The sequence below is a fragment of the Schistocerca nitens genome, chromosome 5, assembly GCF_023898315.1.
Source record: "Schistocerca nitens isolate TAMUIC-IGC-003100 chromosome 5, iqSchNite1.1, whole genome shotgun sequence".
Classification (NCBI taxonomy): Eukaryota; Metazoa; Arthropoda; class Insecta; order Orthoptera; family Acrididae; genus Schistocerca; species Schistocerca nitens.
This window is the reverse complement of record NC_064618.1, coordinates 627,360,696-627,380,141: the sequence shown is the minus strand read 5'-3', so window position 1 is coordinate 627,380,141 and position 19,446 is coordinate 627,360,696. Positions and strand designations below refer to the sequence as shown.

The 19,446-nt window shown below is 38.9% G+C and overlaps 1 protein-coding gene across 7 annotated transcripts in view; it reads right to left on the bottom strand.

Annotated features, from left to right (window-relative positions):
- The window catches only part of LOC126259291 (transmembrane and coiled-coil domains protein 2), a 181,141-nt gene that overhangs the window by 13,084 nt on the left and 148,611 nt on the right, over positions 1–19,446 (bottom strand). For 6 of the 7 annotated variants that reach the window (XM_049955951.1, XM_049955952.1, XM_049955946.1 and 3 more), the window contains 3 exons: positions 17,480–17,701; positions 11,826–12,007; positions 6,656–6,792 (listed from right to left, as the gene is read on the bottom strand). In XM_049955951.1, coding sequence (XP_049811908.1) covers positions 6,666–6,792; positions 11,826–12,007; positions 17,480–17,701 — 531 coding nt within the window. In that variant the 3' untranslated portion in view covers positions 6,656–6,665. The remainder of the gene's footprint in view (positions 1–6,655; positions 6,793–11,825; positions 12,008–17,479; positions 17,702–19,446) is intronic. The other variant, XM_049955947.1, reaches the window with a different exon arrangement.

Below are 19,446 nucleotides of genomic sequence, written 5' to 3'. Positions count from 1 at the left end.
GCAGAATACATCTATTGTTCTCCAGAAGTGTTTGAAATGAAATATTTATATTTCCCAGGTTTTCAGGAGAGGAAAGATAAAAGGAAATGAGGAATTAAGCTAAACCAACTAAAACCAATAATTAAAATAAAAGCACGCATAAAGAATATGCTTCCGCCATTTGCCGATAGGTAGGACAACGGTAAGTAGTGGTCAAAAGAAACAGATCACAGATGTCAGGCAGTTAGCTTGGACCTTGGTCAACATAACTTCATTCAAACATTAGTCGATTTGTGTCTGCAACATGAAGTTGTTCTTGATTGAAAATGTCAGTTTACGAGCCTAACTCTCGTCATTTGCGGGAGGTGTTACTGTTTTGTTTCAATATGAAGAAAACAGCGGCTGAGTCTCATCGAATGCTCTCAAGTACATATGGTAAGGATGCTATTAGTGAAAGAACGTATCATGAGTTGTTTCAACGCTTCAAGAACGGTGATTTTATAGTCGTAGACCGGCATAGTGATGGAAGAGAGAATGTTTTCAAAGATGCAGAATTAGAGACATTGTTGAGTGAAGACTCAAGAAGAATTGGCACGATTAGTGGCCATTTCAAAACGTCTCAAGGCTATGGGTATGATTCAGAAAGAAGGAACTTTGGTCCCGTGTGAGGTGAAACCAAGAGACGTTGAACGACATTTGTGTGTTTGTGAACAGTTGCTTCAGCAGCAAAAACAGAAGGGATTTCTTCATCACATTGTTACTGGGGACGAAAAATGGGTTCATTACAAAAATCCTAAACGCAAAAAATCATGGGGACATCCCAACCATGCTTCCACGTCAGTGGCCAAATCGAATATTCATGGCTCCAAGATCATTTTCTGCATTTGGTGGGACCAGCTCGGCGTCATGTACGGTGAGCTGTTACAACCAAGTGAAACAATCACAGGTGCTCGTTATCGAACGCAATTAATGCATTTGAGCAGAGCATTAAAAGACAAATGGTCACAATACAGTGAGAGGCACAATAAAGTGATTTTGCAGCATGACAACGCTCGACCCCAAGTTGCAAGAGAGGTCAAAATGTACTTGGAAACATTAAAATGGGATGTCGTACCCCACCCGCCGCACTCTCCAGACATTGCTCCCTCTGACTATCACCTGTTTAGATCAAGGGCACATGGCCTGGCTGACCAACACCTCTGATCTCATGAAGAAGTCACAAATTGGATCGATTCGTGGATCGTTTCAAAAGATAAACAATTTTTTCGACGCGGGATTCATAAACTGCCCAAAAGATGGGAGAAAGTAGTGGCAAGCGGTGGAAAATACTTTGAATGACACATGTGTAACCAATTTGTTCCATTAAAGCCTCAAACGTTGGGGAGAAAATGGCGGAAGCAAAGTTGTACACCTTGTAATAAATAAATAAAGAATATTTTTAATCAAATAACCAATAATAATATATTAAACCACTACTAAGGTATTGCATCTACAGTGCCTTTGTACATGGTCCACGTACATCATGACCATCAGTCAGCCTTCCATAATTTTTCATCACTGTTATTAGGACCTGCTTTACAGTCGTGCCTGAACAGATGTCCCATCACAATTTTTCAGTATGACAAATAGTGACGTCCCCCCATGAACCATGGACCTTGCCGTTGGTGGAGAGGCTTGCGTGCCTCAGCGATACAGATGGCCGTACCGTAGGTGCAACCACAATGGAGGGGTATTTGTTGAGAGGCCAGACAAACATGTGGTTCCTGAAGAGGGACAAGCAGCCTTTTCAGTAGTTGCAGGGGCAACAGTATGGATGATTGACTGATCTGGCCTTGTAACACTAACCAAAAAGACCTTGCTGTGCTGGTACTGCGAACGGCTGAAAGCAAGGGGAAAACACAGCCGTAATTTTTCCCGAGGACATGCAGCTTTACTGTATGATTAAATGATGATGGCGTCCTCTTGGGTAAAATATTCCGGAGGTAAAATAGTCCCCCATTCGCATCTCCGGGCGGGGACTACTCAGGAGGACGTTGTTATTGGGAGAAAGAAAACTGGCGTTCTACAGATCGGATCGTGGAATGTAAGATCCCTTAATCGGGCAGGTAGGTTAGAAAATTTAAATAGGTTAAAGTTAGATATAGTGGGAATTAGTGAAGTTCGGTGGCAGGAGGAACAAGACTTTTGGTCAGGTGATTACAGGGTTATACATACAAAATCAAATAGGGGTAATGCAGGAGTAGGTTTAATAATGAATAAAAAAATAGGAGTGCGGGTTAGCTACTACAAACAGCATAGTGAACGCATTATTGTGGCCAAGATAGACACAAAGCCCATGCCTACTACAGTAGTACAAGTTTATATGCCAACTAGCTCCGCACATGATGAAGAAATTGATGAAATGTATGACGAGATAAAAGAAATTATTCAGGTAGTGAAGGAAGACGAAAATTTAATAGTCATGGGTGACTGGAATTCGTCAGTAGGAAAAGGGAGAGAAGGAAACATAGTAGGTGAATATGGATTGGGGGGAAGAAATGAAAGAGGAAGCCACCTTGTAGAATTCTGCACAGAGCATAACTTAATCATAGCTAACACTTGGTTCAAGAATCATAAAAGAAGGTTGTATACCTGGAAGAATCCTGGAGATACTAAAAGATATCATATAGATTATATAATGGTAAGACAGAGATTTAGGAACCAGGTTTTAATTTGTAAGACATTTCCAGGGGCAGATGTGTATTCTGACCACAATCTATTGGTTATGATATGCAGATTGAAACTGAAGAAACTGCAAAAAGGTGGGAATTTAAGGAGATGGGACCTGGATAAACTGATTAAACCAGAGGTTTACAGAGTTTCAGGGAGAGCATAAGGGAACAATTGACAGGAATGGGGGAAAGAAATACAGTAGAAGAAGAATGGGTAACTCTGAGGGATGAAGTAGTGAAGGCAGCAGAGGATCAAGTAGGTAAAAAGACGAGGGCTAATAGAAATCCTTGGGTAACAGAAGAAATATTGAATTTAATTGATGAAAAGAGAAAATATAAAAATGCTGTAAATGAAGCAGGCAAAAAGGAATACAAACGTCTCAAAAATGAGATCGACAGGAAGTGCAAAATGGCTAAGCAGGGATGGCTAGAGGACAAATGTAAGGATGTAGAGGCTTGTCTCACTAGGGGTAAGATAGATACTGCCTACAGGAAAATTAAAGAGACCTTTGGAGAGAAGAGAACCACTTGTATGAATATCAAGAGCTCAGATGGCAACCCAGTTCTAAGCAAAGAAGGGAAGATAGAAAGGTGGAAGGAGTATATAGAGGGTTTATACAAGGGCGATGTACTTGAGGACAATATTATGGAAATGGAAGAGGATGTAGATGAAGATGAAATGGGAGATAAGATACTGCGTGAAGAGTTTGACAGAGCACTGAAAGACCTGAGTCAAAACAAGGCCCCGGGAGTAGACAACATTCCATTAGAACTACTGATGGCCTTGGGAGAGCCAGTCATGACAAAACTCTACCATCTGGTGAGCAAGATGCATGAGACAGGCGAAATACCCACAGACTTCAAGAAGAATATAATAATTCCAATCCCAAAAAAAGCAGGTGTTGACAGATGTGAAAATTACCGAACTATCAGTTTAATAAGTCACAGCTGCAAAATACTAACGCGAATTCTTTACAGACGAATGGAAAAACTGGTAAAAGTGGACCTCGGGGAAGATCAGTTTGGATTCCGTAGAAATGTTGGAACACGTGAGGCAATACTAACCTTACGACTTATCTTAGAAGAAAGATTAAGAAAAGGCAAACCTACGTTTCTAGCATTTGTAGACTTAGAGAAAGCTTTTGACAACGTTAACTGGAATACTCTCTTTCAAATTCTGAAGGTGGCAGGGGTAAAATACAGGGAGAGAAAGGCTATTTACAATTTGTACGGAAACCAGATGGCAGTTATAAGAATCGAGGGGCATGAAAGGGAAGCAGTGGTTGGGAAAGGAGTGAGACAGGGTTGTAGCCTATCCCCGATGTTATTCAATCTGTATATTGAGCAAGCAGTAAAGGAAACAAAAGAAAAATTCGGAGTAGGTATTAAAATTCATTGAGAAGAAGTAAAAACTTTGAGGTTCGCCGATGACATTGTAATTCTGTCAGAGACAGCAAAGGACTTGGAAGAGCAGTTGAACGGAATGGACAGTGTCTTGAAAGGAAGATATAAGATGAACATCAACAAAAGCAAAACGAGGATAATGGAATGTAGTCAAATGAAATCGGGTGATGCTGAGGGGATTAGATTAGGAAATGAGACACTTAAAGTAGTAAAGGAGTTTTGCTATTTAGGGAGCAAAATAACTGATGATGGTCAAAGTAGAGAGGATATAAAATGTAGACTGGCAATGGCAAGGAAATCGTTTCTGAAGAAATTTGTTAACATCGTGTATAGATTTAAGTGTCAGGAAGTCGTTTCTGAAAGTATTTGTATGGAGTGTAGCCATGTATGGAAGTGAAACATGGACGATAACCAGTTTGGACAAGAAGAGAATAGAAGCTTTCGAAATGTGGTGCTAGAGAAGAATGCTGATGATAAGGTGGGTAGATCACATAACTAATGAGGAGGTATTGAATAGGATTGGGGAGAAGAGAAGTTTGTGGCACAACTTGACTAGAAGAAGGGATCGGTTGGTAGGACATGTTTTGAGGCATCAAGGGATCACAAATTTAGCATTGGAGGGCAGCGTGGAGGGTAAAAATCGTAGAGGGAGAGCAAGAGATTAATACACTAAACAGATTCAGAAGGATGTAGGTTGCAGTAGGTACTGGGAGATGAAGAAGCTTGCACAGGATAGAGTAGCATGGAGAGCTGCATCAAACCAGTCTCAGGACTGGAGACCACAACAACAACAAATAGTGAAGTATGCTTCAGCCATGAATTTGTGGAATTCCCACGCATACATTTTGTCTTTTAATTTGATCATGTTCTGGGAGTACAGATGTGTTTTCTTGGCACTGTTCAAATGTAGTTGTAAATCATTTCTTTGACGCACTCAATGTGCAGTTTCTAATACTCCACCCATTTAAAATGAAGTTCTTTACTGGTGTATAGATGCAGAAGTACTGAGTCCAAGGTGTAGCAATAGGACCACAATACAATGTGCAGGTATCTGTTTTCAAGAGCAGCTCAGGTTGAGGTGGAGGAAGGTGGCAGGATGGTGGACAGTACTAATCAATAAGGTTCTCTTACGGACACTGGGCCAACAGGTCATTCAATGGTCCAACCCAAACAGCTTCTTTGGGTTGATAATGTTTTGTCTATTAAAAAAGCATTTACAATTTTTTTAAAATTGTAAAATTAAAACAGTAATGTTAAAAACCTGTCCATTTTGAAGTTTTCCTGATAATTTGACAATTTTGTCATTTCTTTCAAGCTATATACTGTGGTATGTGTTGAAACAGTCCACTGAACAAGTGAAAACTAAAAAAATTTAAGATCTACAAAAATGCAGCAGAAGGAAATTATAGAGAACAAATTGTCAAAACTCTTCAGTTTTTTATATGCTACTGATTACCTTCACACAACATACTAAACACTCATAAATTCAGACCTTTCCTTACGTACTCCCCTTTCGTAAACACCTGCCGACTGGACTGGCAGTTTCGTTGCAGGCGCATGATGTGGTAAGTAATGTATATAAGTGGAGCAGAGACGAATGAGGAATCAGGAGCAGAGATTAATGAGGAATCATTTTTGCAATGATATGGACCACAAATCAGAAAATCCACTGACACACTGTGATGGCCCAGTGTCTTGGGAATGAGATCTGTGAAACAAAAAAAGCTGGTCATCTGTTCATGAGCTACTGTTCATGAGCTACTGTTCATAAGCATCTATGGAAAGTGGCTGAAGGATAGTGAAACCATGAGTTACTGACAATGTGTTGAACATTCACCCATCACCGTAGAACAAGGCTGGGCACTTGCCCACTTTGTACAGCAGGAAACATGATGCCTGGTTGGGTCAAGTAAGTTTCATGTTACACCCGATCAATGGTCATGACCAGATACATCGTCATCCATGTGAACAGCTGCTCGAAACATTCACCGTGCCAACAACCCAAGATCGTGGAGACAATATTATGCTATGAAGGATATATACTTGAGCTTCCATAGGGCCTGAAGTAGTAACTGAACACACCAAGACAGCTGTGGACACTGTGAACCACCTGAATCCCTTTATACTTCATATTCACACCACTGATGACAGCACCTTCCAGCTGGATAATGGTCCACATCACGCCACTGGAAGCATGCTCCAGCAGCTTGAGGAGCGCGATAGTGAACATGCTGATGTCTTGGCTGCATAACTTAGCTGATCTGAACCCAACGGAACACATTTACTTTTGGGCACCAGCTCTGCACCAACAAACCATTGGTCTGTAATTTACAGCAATTGCACGATCTCTGTGTAGACATTCAGTGCAACATACCTTTGGAAACCTACCAACAATTTGTTAAATCCATGTCAGACTGAATACTGCATTTTGCAGATGATCAACATGCTATTAAGCAGTTGGTAATAATGTTTTCACTCGTAAGTGTATATTTCATTGGTTGTCATATTCATTGGTGCTATAAATGTAATCATATACTGCCATTAATTGAAACTGCACTTACTTTAAATCTCCTATTTCACAGACAAAGCTTCTTTCCAGTGACGTATCAGATGGCTACCGACATCCCTTAGTTCTGGCCACTGCTTCAGTACGAACACCACTCCACCAACTAAAATAATTGTTGTCAGGATGCGTAAACTGAAAGAACAGAGAAAAGAAATATCAACCCCATTTGTCTTGTTCTGGAGCACAAAAAATACTTTGTATGGAAGTAACAAGAACATTGATTTTGTCATCAATGTTGTATATATCAGCAACAGGACTTTTTTCAAAAAAACTACCAGAAAATAGCTTTTAACACAATATAATCAATACACGAATTGTTCCTGTCACAGATCATCATCATTCAAATAACAAGCACCCTTTTATCATACCAATAGGTGGTTTCATCAAAAATTTCTGGAACATGCATAATTTCACACCGATGGTGTGCTGGAGCGAAATGCGTTTGGCATCCCAGCACACACCTGTGTTTAATGTGTAACTGCCAGAAGTTTCATTGTTTTATGTCTTTTAGTTAATGGTCAGTACTGTATTGAGTAAAGCATTGTGTCACACAGTTTGCAAATTTCGAGGTGGCAGATTTAGAAGTGTAACATGTCTGCATTAAATTTTGAATGAAACTCAAAGAAAACCCTGACAGAGACCACCAAATGATGCAGGAAGCCTACAGTGATGAGTGCTGAAGCCGTACTCAGTGTTATGAATAGTTCACACAGTTTAAAAATGGTAGGACTGAAGTTAAAGAAGACCCTTGTTCAGGACATCCTTCGACATCTACAGAGGATGCCCATGTCAGGAAAGTCAACAAAATTGTGCATGCCAATTGAAGACTGACTGTCCAAGAGATTGCAGACGAATTTGGACATCTCAGATGGATCATGTCATGAAATCATGACACATCATCTAGGAATACATAGTGTTGCTACCAAGTTCGTCCCATGGCTCGTGAGTCAAGACCACAAAGACCTTTGCCTCGCAATCTGCGAAGAGCTTTTGGGTCGTGTAAATCAGAATGAGAGAGTCCTTAAGAGAATCATAACTGGTGATGAGTCGTGGGTCTACAGTTATGATGTTCCAAGATTCGATCTTCACAATGGGTTGGGAAACATTCTCCAAGACCAAAAGCAGCTCGTCAGCTCAGGTCAAGTGTCAAAGCCTTGCTGATGGTTTTCTTTGACTTTGCAGGATTAGTTCATCATGAATTCGTGCGACAGGGACAAACTATTAATCAATGGTACTACTGGGATATATTGCAACACCTGCAAGAAAAATTGAGAAGGAAATGGGCCTGAAATGTGGCGAGACAATTCATGGCTCTTGCATCTCGATAACACACCTGCACATTCATCCCCGTTGGTGCAAGACTATTGCACAAAAACTGAAATCACTGTGCTGCCTCATTCATCGTACCCTCCAGACATGGCTGCAGCGGACTTTTTTTTAATTCAAAAATTGAAAACACCATTGAAAGGATGAAGCCTTGCAACAACAGAAAAGATAAAAGAAAATTCACAAACGGCACTTTGCATCATCCAGCAAGAGGCATACGAAGACTGCTTCCGGACATCGAAACAGCGATGGGAGCACTTTATCAACTGGGGAGAAGAGTATTTCAAAGGGTACCATGCACAATAAGCAGAAGGTTAGCACAGAAAAATTTTATGGACAAAGTACCAGAATTTTTTGAACAGACCTTGTACACTGGTTTCTTTAAATTGAGGTATAATCACAAAGTAATGACAACTCAAAAGATACTGCAAAATTGTGAGGAAACAAAGCAATAGGAGAAGTGATGTTACCATTCATTGTATTACTGAGGAGTGACATATGCACGAAAACAAAACTGAAATCATCTCTAAGCTCTTGGACAATGTTCTTCCTCAGAGTTTCCAAACAAAAACAGGAAACACTGCAGTCCTGGGACAACTATAAAGGAGACGTTACCTTTAGTTCTTCCATTGTTAATAATAATTCAAAAGATGTATTATGGATGTGCTGACACTTGCCAAATCTTAAGCACAGGACACATCACAAAGAAAACTAACAACTTACTTTTAACTAAAATAAACAGTGTTGGAGTTTGGTAAAACATCAGTACTTCAATAATGTGTGTAATAACACTGAGCAGCAATACATTATTTGCAGCGATGATAATTGTAGTGTCTACGAGTCCTAAAAGACCTGGTCATCAGGTGAATGGAATGGATCACATGTTTGAAAGAGGTTATAAGATGAACATCAGTAAAAATGAATATGGTAGAATTGAATCAAGCAACATTTAGATATGAAAAGCAGTGATGATTTTTGCTATTTGGGTAGCAAAATAATTGATGATACAATGTGAAGAGCATATGTAATGCAGATTGCCAACAACAAGAAAGGAGCTTATGTAAAAGAGATATATAAGTGCCTGGAAGTCTTTTCTGAAGGCATTTGTCTTTGAGTCACTTTTTAAGGTAGTGAAATAGAGCTGATAAACAGTTCAAGCAAAAAGAGAACAGAAGCATTTTGAAATGTATCACTAAGGAAGAATGTTTAAGACTACACCAGACAACTAATGAAGAGGTACAGAATCAAATAGGAAAGAAATTTATGGCACATCTTCACTACATGAAGGGATTAGTTGATGGGACACTTCCGGAATCCTCAAGTAAGTCAATTTGGTAAAAGTAAGTGTGTGGGTGAAAACTGTATATAGGGAGATGAAGGCTTGACTACAGTAAGCATTCTCGAATAGATGTAAGTTGTAGTAGATATGAAGACAGGAAGAAGCTAGTATTTGTGGGCAAAGGTGGGTAGGCTTCCTGTTGGGCAACCCTCCTGCACCACGTCAGTGTCTCATACTGTCATGTTAGTAAGGCATTTTCCCATCCCTGCCTGTAGGCACTTTTCTTAGTCTACAGCCCAGTTCCCAGACTGCTCACATGCGAGTTGTTTGCCCAACCATGCCCAGCTCAAACAGCCACTCTGCCGGATACAGGTTGGAGGATTCAGCTAGTCACTTCATGAACTGTGTGTGTGTGTGTGTGTGTGTGTGTGTGTGTGTGTGTGTGTGTGTGTGACGAGAGAGAGAGAGAGAGAGAGAGAGAGAGAGAGAGAGAGAGAGATCCTACTCTCTGAGACAACTGTGTGTGACTTGCAGTGACGCCAATTTGTACGTGGTAGTTTGGGACAGCACTTTGATTGCTATGCTAGTATATAATGAACTTTCTAACGTGTGGAGACCAATGTACATTTACAATTACTCGTCTGAAGAGGATGCATAGATAGAGAAGACAGACTAATTATAATACAGACTAAGTGTTCTCATAGGCTACAAAAATGAATTGATTAGAACTATTTTACACTACCTGCAGAACTGCATGTTGTCTTCTTCAACTTATCTCACACAATTTCAAGCTCTGATTTTTGATTTCAAGTGACTATGTATTACATCACTATTAAGACATTTCTCATAGCCATTTGGTAATGTTTTGCATAAATCTGAGCACTGTAATCATATGATAATTATGAGGGATAATAAGATATTCCTGACTGCAATTAGACTGTACTAAAGCAGAATATTCATGCACTATTTCTTTCCATTTCATAACTATAAAGGAAGGATGAATTTTAGTAAGAATTCCATGATCCTTAAGGAAACCTCTGCAAGATATATGGTTATTTAATATGGTTATCTAATAAAATGGTTGTTTAGTCTGATGCCTCTTGCACTGTGTATGTGCCGGTCTTAGCCAGCTACAGCAGTTAACTTGTACCGCCACTTGCAACTATGATTGTATCACTCTGAGAACTGACTGTCTTTTTTTTATGACCTATATTCTTGAGTCATGGAACAAACCCATGTCTTTTGACAATAGCACTGTTGCCGAAAATTTAAAAGTTTTCATGTGAGTTCATGTCACTTTTACCATTCTGATAAAGGTAGTCTTAGAGCTATCAAAACCGGTCAATATGTTTTTAAAAAAAGTTGTTTGCAACCAGTTGGCTGACTGTTACACTTCATATATTTGCATAAATGGCTGCTGAGCGCACAGTCAAAAATAATTTTTTATATTTTAAACTATTTAATATTCTTACTTCCCATTTATATTGAATAAATACTTCATTGCTTTAGACGCTTTCTTTCAGAACATAATTCCATAAAACAACAGACCAAAAATATGCAAAATGAACTAACACACTTATCTTTAGGTCACCACAATGAAATATACTTGCACAGGCAGTGTGTGCTGCACTACGCTTCCTGGTTAGTGCATCTGCGTGTTGATTCCATTTTAACTTGTTAACCACCTGGATTCCCAAGGAATTCAACACAGTGTTTTATTTAATGTGTAAGCAACATTATTATCTCTCTTTTCTCATAAATGTGTGATATGTATTACTGTTATCATGTGCTCTACATCCTTAGGATTCTTGTCACTATGGATCTATGGCACAAAAAAGTACATTTTACCTAAGTTGGTAATGCTGGAAGAAAATTTCTTAATGCTAGCTAATGACATACATCTAAATTTGAAACAGTTTTATTCAGATATGGGACCAGTTATTCCTATTTAGGCTTTTTATCAACTTCATTCCATATTCAAAATAAGACATTCAGTAATAAATCTGATATTCTTTCTGTTATCCTTCTACGATTTGTGGCAATACATTGGGCACTACAAATATTCTATGAAGGAAAATGACAAATTATAACTGAATATATTGTTACGAGTGATAAGTTTCCCAAGCACAATTAATTTAAATAAAGTGTATGTATTTATTTATTCAAAGAATTTAAATGAGGGGTCATCTTTCTCAGATCATAGGCAGTCTCATTAAACCCTGAATGGAGGAATGTAACATATAACACTCCACTAAGGAAGGTACCAAGTCTGCTTCTGTTCTTAACATACATAAATAATCTTCAAATGCCTCTAATGGACAGTTTAGAAATTGTGATGCTCGCTGATGGCTCCAGCATATTAATTAAGGGAACAAACTCAGATGTGTCACTTCCTCTTATTTCTATGCAGAGAAAAACTGTAGAACACAAAAAGTTCTGTAACTTTATCACCAAAAACTTCTCTGAATTGTAATATGATCTCTCTCCTTTCAAGTTCTACATTTTTAGCTTAAACTTAAGTTTATCAGACGTCTGTATAATGCCATTACTGATTACACACCGTGTGCGCAAAAATGGCATGACAATGCCAGCAGCTGTTGCAACCAGAAGGAGAATGACCTGTAAGACAGTCAGCAGTACATTGATAAGCTTCACTGCAAGTGCCCGAGCATTTGAGTTGTCCAGTCCTTCGAGCGTCACATATTGCTGTTGCTGCTGCTGCTGGTGTTCCATCTTTGAGATCTGTAGGAAAATATGTTAGAGAGAGATAATCTTATACTGGTGTTTGGCTAAGGTCAAATATTAGTGTGTATCAACAAGCAACATGCATTTATTTATTTTAAAAAAGAAGTTGTTATGGTACAAAGATTTCTTCAAAGAATCTGTAAAATATTTTAGTACATTTCTCCTAGTTTGGCACCAGCTGCAGTTGCAGTTCTTATTCATACAGTAAGTTTTTTGGCCATAACAGCCACCTGGTTCTGTTTTTAAAAGAGAGATCTCCACCAGTAGTTGTAATATGGAAACGAGGGCACTATTATGGTCCAGTCTAGCACTTGCATCAACAATCGATACCAGTCACCACACATCTTTACCATTTGTTTTTCCACAGCTTGCAACATACACAATGCTCACTTACACAAAGTCCCATGCCCCAATACAATGACTGTTCCAGAATATTATCACAGGACGTGCTATGTTAAAAGTAAATGAAATTTTGACAATGAAATGTTAATACATGGTATGCACCAACATAAATTGTCAGCTTTATCTGTGCGACAGCTGTGCTTATCTAGATTCTTAAAACTGCTATGTAATGTCTTTCATTCAACTGGATAAACTGGATTACTACTAGTAGTCATAAAAAATTATTTATTTTAGATAGTTATTTGTCAATAGAAATTCATCAAAAGTTGATGATGGTTATAGAGAAACTTACTTTGTTCAAACAATTGAGAAATGAGGAACTGAATTCAAAGGTGACTGCACTTCCTATAAAAAAGCTGCAAACATAAATGGGGGAAAAAAACAAACAAAAAACAAGAAACTGTACAACTCAGAATTGGACAATAGACAATGCAAGTCACATGAAATAGCTGCTCCCTTGGAACAGGAGAAAGATTTAATACAATACACAAAGGATTAACTGTGGGAGATGTTTATATGTGATGGCTAACCAGTGAGTGGTAGCTAATAGGCATGCATACATGCATCATATGTCTGACTGACTTGACAGCTTGCTAATTTATTATTCAAAGAAGTTCTGAATGCTTTCTCCAACATTGTATTTACCAATTACTGCGACAATGCACATGCAACAGAAATATTTTAGAAATTGTAGCTTCAAACAGGCCTGATCTTATTGACCTCATCGATAAAGAGAGAGGGATTAGCAATCACAATATAGTCACAATGGCTATTAAGGTTAATAAATACATCAAGAAGACTAGGAGAATCTTTGTATTGGAAAGAGCAGATAAGCACTGTTAGCATGCTACTTTGACAATGAAACAGATATCTTTCACTTCCAATATGAATGCACATACAGGAATTATCGACAAAATTTAAAGTGGTTGTAAATTGTGTACTGGAGAAGTAAGTGCTGTGTAAGTGAATTAAGGGCACAAAAGGCCCACTGTGGTTTAATTAAAAAATAAAAATTCTGAGAAAACAGATATTATTGTATTTTCAGTTCAAAAGAGAACACAGACAAAAGATGATTAAAGTCATGCAACTACGCAAAGATCTCTGTGCAAAGATAACTTACAAAGAAAAGAAAAAACAGAAAAAGCTCTGTGCAAAGCATACAGCCGCTACCATCACACATTAGTAAAAAAAAAACTCCTGAAGAACTAGAGAAAATTCTGGTTCTATGTAAAATTGCTAAATGTATAGAGAGAGAGAGAGAGAGAGAGAGAGAGAGAGAGAGAGAGACGAGGAGGAGGAGGAGAGGAGGAAGAAAACAGGGTGTTTAATTGTGAGGCCAAAAACTTTCATAATGACCTCACAAAGCTACAAAGATTAGTTTTTCATGACACATCCTGGAAGGACAGAATACATTGAATGACCAAGTAAAAAGGTGACAACTGCAGTCCATTCACCTCAGCATCAGCTCAATTATTTGTGAACTCTACAGAGAGGAATTCATTCTCTTGCTCTTCTTGAGTTGTTGCCACTGTATAGGCACCACAGCATATTTCTATTTTTAATTTCTTGCACACAGTATAGTTGTTACATCGCTAATCATATTGCACCCATATAATGTGTATCAAGAGCAATGGTATCCATTGTGATTTAGCAACAGGAGAGTGTTTTGGATGCCTATGTCATATGCCACGGCCACAGAAGGTACTGCTGAGATTGGTGGTAATAATAATCTTTTTTTGACCATAACAACCTTACAGTCCTTGACGTTGCAATTATCTAGGATGATTGCTTTTATCTTGCACATCAACTAAGAATTAGCAAAATTTAAATATTCGGTAATTAATTTCCTGGAAAAGAAGTATTTGCTTTGTTAAGAATAGTAAACAGCCCTCTAGCTTTTAATTTATAAATAGTGTAGATCATTAGATTCTAAATGGGATTTTTTATGTTTGTCACAGAACAATGCACACACAACACAGTCAAAGTTAATTTCCCTTCTGCCAACTTGAATCATGTCATGTGGCATTTCAAAAAACTTCCTTTTTGTGCCTTATTCATTTTAAATACTAACAACAGATCATATAACCTTGTAAAACACGATTCCTGATCACAAAGCTACACCTTCCACTTACAGTAAATTGTCCATCAGCTGAGGAGATAGTTCATACTGATGTTAGTTTAATATTAGTTCTATACCTGTTACATGTAAAGTTACTGACAAGAACAGTCCCAAATATTCACACAAAAATATACACAATAAAGTTCTTGTGTCCGTTTACAAACTCTGGCCTCCAGTGTCTGCCATATCACTGTCAGGTGCTGACTTCACTGTGTATACTTTTCATTTCTAAGGTCAGTGCACAGTTCCATGCACGACCCAGTCGTGGACCTCTATCTTTGTTGATTAGACCATCTTGAATCCTAATTTTGATGGCATGTAGATACAGATAAGTATGTGTAGGTTTTATGAGCACACCATGTCTCAGCTTGCTACCTGGTTTTTATTTCACCAGGACATCAAGGAATGGGAGGGGACCATGCTGTTCCACCTCCATGGTAAACTGTATGTTGGAGTGAAACTACACACACTGATCTTTACCTACATGCCTCCAGCAGTTACCACAATTCTCAGTGTGTAGGCTTTTATGCACACTTGGTCAGAGGTCACAATCCATCTGTGACCAAGACAGCCTTCCAACGGAGCTGAGGTATCTGTAGATGACATTTTGAAGAAATGAATATAGGAACAACCAGATAAAGTATGCATTTAGACAGGCTGCACCTACAAAACTGCTGGAAGGAAAAGAAGAGCATCAATCACTAGAATGCATCCTGTTTGTCTGCAATACCTCAAGAAAAGTCGACAGAATCTTGGAGCAACATAATGTTAAAAGTATATTTCATCCACACCTAAAACCTTTACACTACTACATCCAGTAAAGGCTAGGCCTTAAAAAAACTATAGGTCAAACAAATAATCTGCCAGTGGTGCAAAACAAACACTGGGCAGAGGTTTTGTGAATGTATATGCCACACTGAATTAAACCAGCTGTAGCTGACCATACTATTACAACACCAAAATACTTAAGCGGTCTTCCTCCTTCTGGGCTGTAAGATCAAAGAGGCCATTGAAATTAGGGTTCAAGGTGGTGTAACCAACAAAGATAGTGGCCTAAAACTGAGTTGGGCGTGGAACCTTGAACCGACCTTAGAAAACTAAGAGTGATCCTCTACAGTGAGGTCTTCAGTTGACAGTAATAGCATGGACACTTCAGCGAGTTTGTACTTCACACAATAACCACACACCTCTGTGTTTCACCAATTGTAATTTATGTTATACAGTATGTAATAGAAAAATGATTGAATTTTCTTAAGTTACACTGGCCTTTCAAGAACTAAAAATTTTCTGAATTCCAGAAGAAGATATCTCATTAACAGAAAAATAAATAATATATAAAATCAGGCACACAAACCTGTTCCAATGTGGAGTCAGCATACCGTATTTACTCGAATCTAAGCCGCACTCGAATGCAAGCCACACCTGAAAAATGAGACTCGAAATAAAGGAAAAATAAATTTCCCGAATCTAAGCCGCACCCGAAATTTGAGACTCGAAATTCAAGGGGAGAGAAAAGGTTTAGGCCGCACCTCCTAATCGAAACAAAGTTGGTCCATTGTAATATGAGACACAATTTAGGTCGAATGAATGACGATACAGCTACAGTAGTTTGGTTCGAGTCGTAAGCTTAGCAGTTAAGCTTTACCAGGTAGCCATTGCTATGCGTCAGGCGCTCCGTCCGTATCTGTAAGGGTACCCTTCCTTTTTCACGTGCTTCATCTAGTTTGAATCGATTGCTTATTTTGCTTTGATCTGATGAGTGCCATTTTCTTTGTTATAGGTGTTTACATCACTCTAAGCTGAAAATGCATTACTGTACTGTGTCATGCATTGTTTGTCGCATTCTGATAGTGCGTGTTTACGGCCTGTCGCCGATCGCGGCAAGCCTTGCCTTTGTGCGCGCTACCGCCGCTTACCATTTTTTTAAAAAAAAGAGAGGGGGAGAGAGGGAGGGAGGGAGGGAGAGAGAGAGAGAGAGAGAGAGAGAGAGAGAGAGAGAGAGGAATCGTCTCATTAGTGAAACAATGGCAAGAGACTGCTATTTGTTGTTACTTACACTGCTGCTTTCTTTGATAATGATCAACAAGAACCATATAATAGACTGCGTATGATAGAACATGTTCTGAATGAGAGTTAAGGCGAAAATTTTTCTCCGTTTGAAAATCCTTGCGGCCGCTTCTTTAGTACATCAAATTCTGCACAGAAATTAGTCATGTTAGATTTAAAAATCTAGTCAGTTGCCGTGCTTCATTTCTGACTGTATCACTATTAGGCATAAGAATAATACGAACATAAACATGACACGATACGTATATTCTTCCGCGTTTACTGTTGTCTCACTCTGGTTTCGTAGTTTATTAAGCAGACAGGATTTAAATGAGATAGCAGCAAACACAAAAGAATACATGACATAATGTTTACATTCGTATTATTCTTATGGTGAAGAGAATACTGCATGTGATTCACATTTCATCAGGTTCCTATTAGCAACCATCTCTTCCCACAGGTAGGAAAAAATTCAGAACGTAGAGTTGGCCATATTGACAAACATCCCAGTCTTGCCAGTCGGATTTTCGTAGTACATTGAAATTCTGCTACATTCGAAGATGAACAATACGGAATTTGTATTTAATTCGTTGGATAATGTATGAAAATGCAGTGGTCAAAATTTATTTACTGACGCAGAGGTTTTGGCGCCAGTATTTATCTTTGTGCCCACAAAGCATGCCTGATTGCCTGTGTAGCGCTACATATATTCGACGGCAGAAGTTAGTTGTGGTGGCACCTACCAACATTTTTCAGAACTTCCGCTTGCCTTGCACTCGATTCTAAGCCGCAGGCGGTTTTTTGGATTACAAAAACCGGAAAAAAAGTGCAGCTTAGATTCAAGTAAATACGGTAGTCTAATAGCAGAACATACAATGGCCATCATCAGCACATCAACCTACCTTTGTTTGGCAGCTGTCTAGCATGTCGTGGATGTCACGGAGTCGTTCTTCACTCTGGTATTGCACCTTCTCCTCCATGTCAGCCAGCGCCTGTTTCAGGTTCTCCACTTCATTCTGGTGCAGCTCAGTGAGGTCGTTGACTTGCTCCTCCAGACGCTCACTGCGGAAGCGTTCCTCTGTCAATGCCTGGCTCAGGAAACTCACCTCCTGCTGCAGTGACTGCTGTAGGCATTGAGGAAAGAAATGTTGCATTTTGCAAGTAGTTCGAGTCCTAGCATAGCTGGCAAACAAGTGTACAGCAATCGATGAGTGCCAACACAATGAATTTGCATCACCTTCCACTCACTCAATTCTGTCAAATAACTCTCAAGGTTTAGAGACAAAACTATTTTTACTCATCCTAGCATAGGTGGCATGATCTTATAATGTTATATATGAACGCTGGTCAAACAACTGCATTAAAGGGACCAAACTGCTTTGTCATCAGTCCCTTGTTCCTGTTAAAACAGTCCCACAATGGAAAGAATAAAACAAATGAGATGTACAAGGTGTGATTGGAAAGTTTTAAGAATGGGCTTGTAATTGTATAATGGTGGTACTTACACGCTACTGTGATGCATCTCTTTCAAAATAGTCCCCTTCTGACTAAACACACTGACACCAATGGTGTTTCCACTTTTGGAAACATTCTGGAAATTTTTTTCCTGAAGTGGTTCAGAACGCTCTCTGTATTTGCCTGGATGTCTTCAATCAAGTCAAATTGTTTCCCTTTCAGCGAAAATTTCAGTTTAGGAAACAGGTAGAAGTCCGCAGGGGCCAAATCAGGTGAATATGGTAGCTATGGAAGCACAGGAATTTTGAATTTGGTCAAAAATTCAACAATGGAGAAGACACAATGAGCCTGAGCATTGTCACGGCTTAGCACCCAACTCCTGTCTTTCTATAATGCAGGTCTTTTCTTCAGCACCTTTTCACGCAAACACTCAAGGACACATTTGTAGTATTCCTTGTTAATTCATGATGCACAATACCAGTAGAATTGAAAAAAAAAAAAAAAAAAAAAAAAAAAAAAAAAAAAAAAAAAAAAAAAAATCACCAACATTGTCTTCACCATCGACCAACTTTGCCGTGCTTTTTTCAGTCATGGTGTATCTGGGGTGTTCCACTGCGAACACTGCACTTCAGTTTCAGGATCATATCCATATATACACAATTCGTCACATGTAATTACCCTGTTTAACAAATCTGGGTCATTTTTAGCCTGATTAATCAGTTCTTGGCACACTTCAAGTCAGTATTGTCTCTGGTCACTTGAGAACACTTTTGGAATGAATTTTAGGGACACTCTAAGCGTGTTCAGATCTTCAGTTAAAATTGACTTAACAGCATAGAAACTTAAATTAAGTTCATCTAATTGTAAGTCAACGATCAGAGTGCAGTAAGTCGTGAACTTTCACAAGATTTTCATTTGTTTTGGAGGTGGAAGGATGGGCGGACTGTGGTTCATCTTCAAATGATTCATGGCCATTTTGAAATCTGTTGAACCAGACAAAAACATTTGACTGGCTCATACAATTATCTCCAAAAGCTGTTTTCAATAGTTCTTAAGTCTCAGAAGCTGATTTCTTGGTTTTAAAACAAAATTTCAAATAAACTTGTTGCTCCATTTTTACGTCCATTTTCACTCAGACAGAATCTGGCAACAAGCCCTAACAGACCCGCACTCAACCAGCTGTCACAACGAACTGAATAGGAAATGCAATTTCCTGTCAAGAGGGCATTCAAGGACAAGGCAATGACACACTCCCTAACCTCCGTGTACCTACCCGCCAAACCAGTAAGCAGTAGCTGATCCATTCTTAAAACTTTCCAATCACACCTCATACAGCACAATACCGAAAGTAAGGAAAAACCACAAGCACAACAGAAAGGCAACAAACACTACAAGGAACAAAAAGAGGACAAGA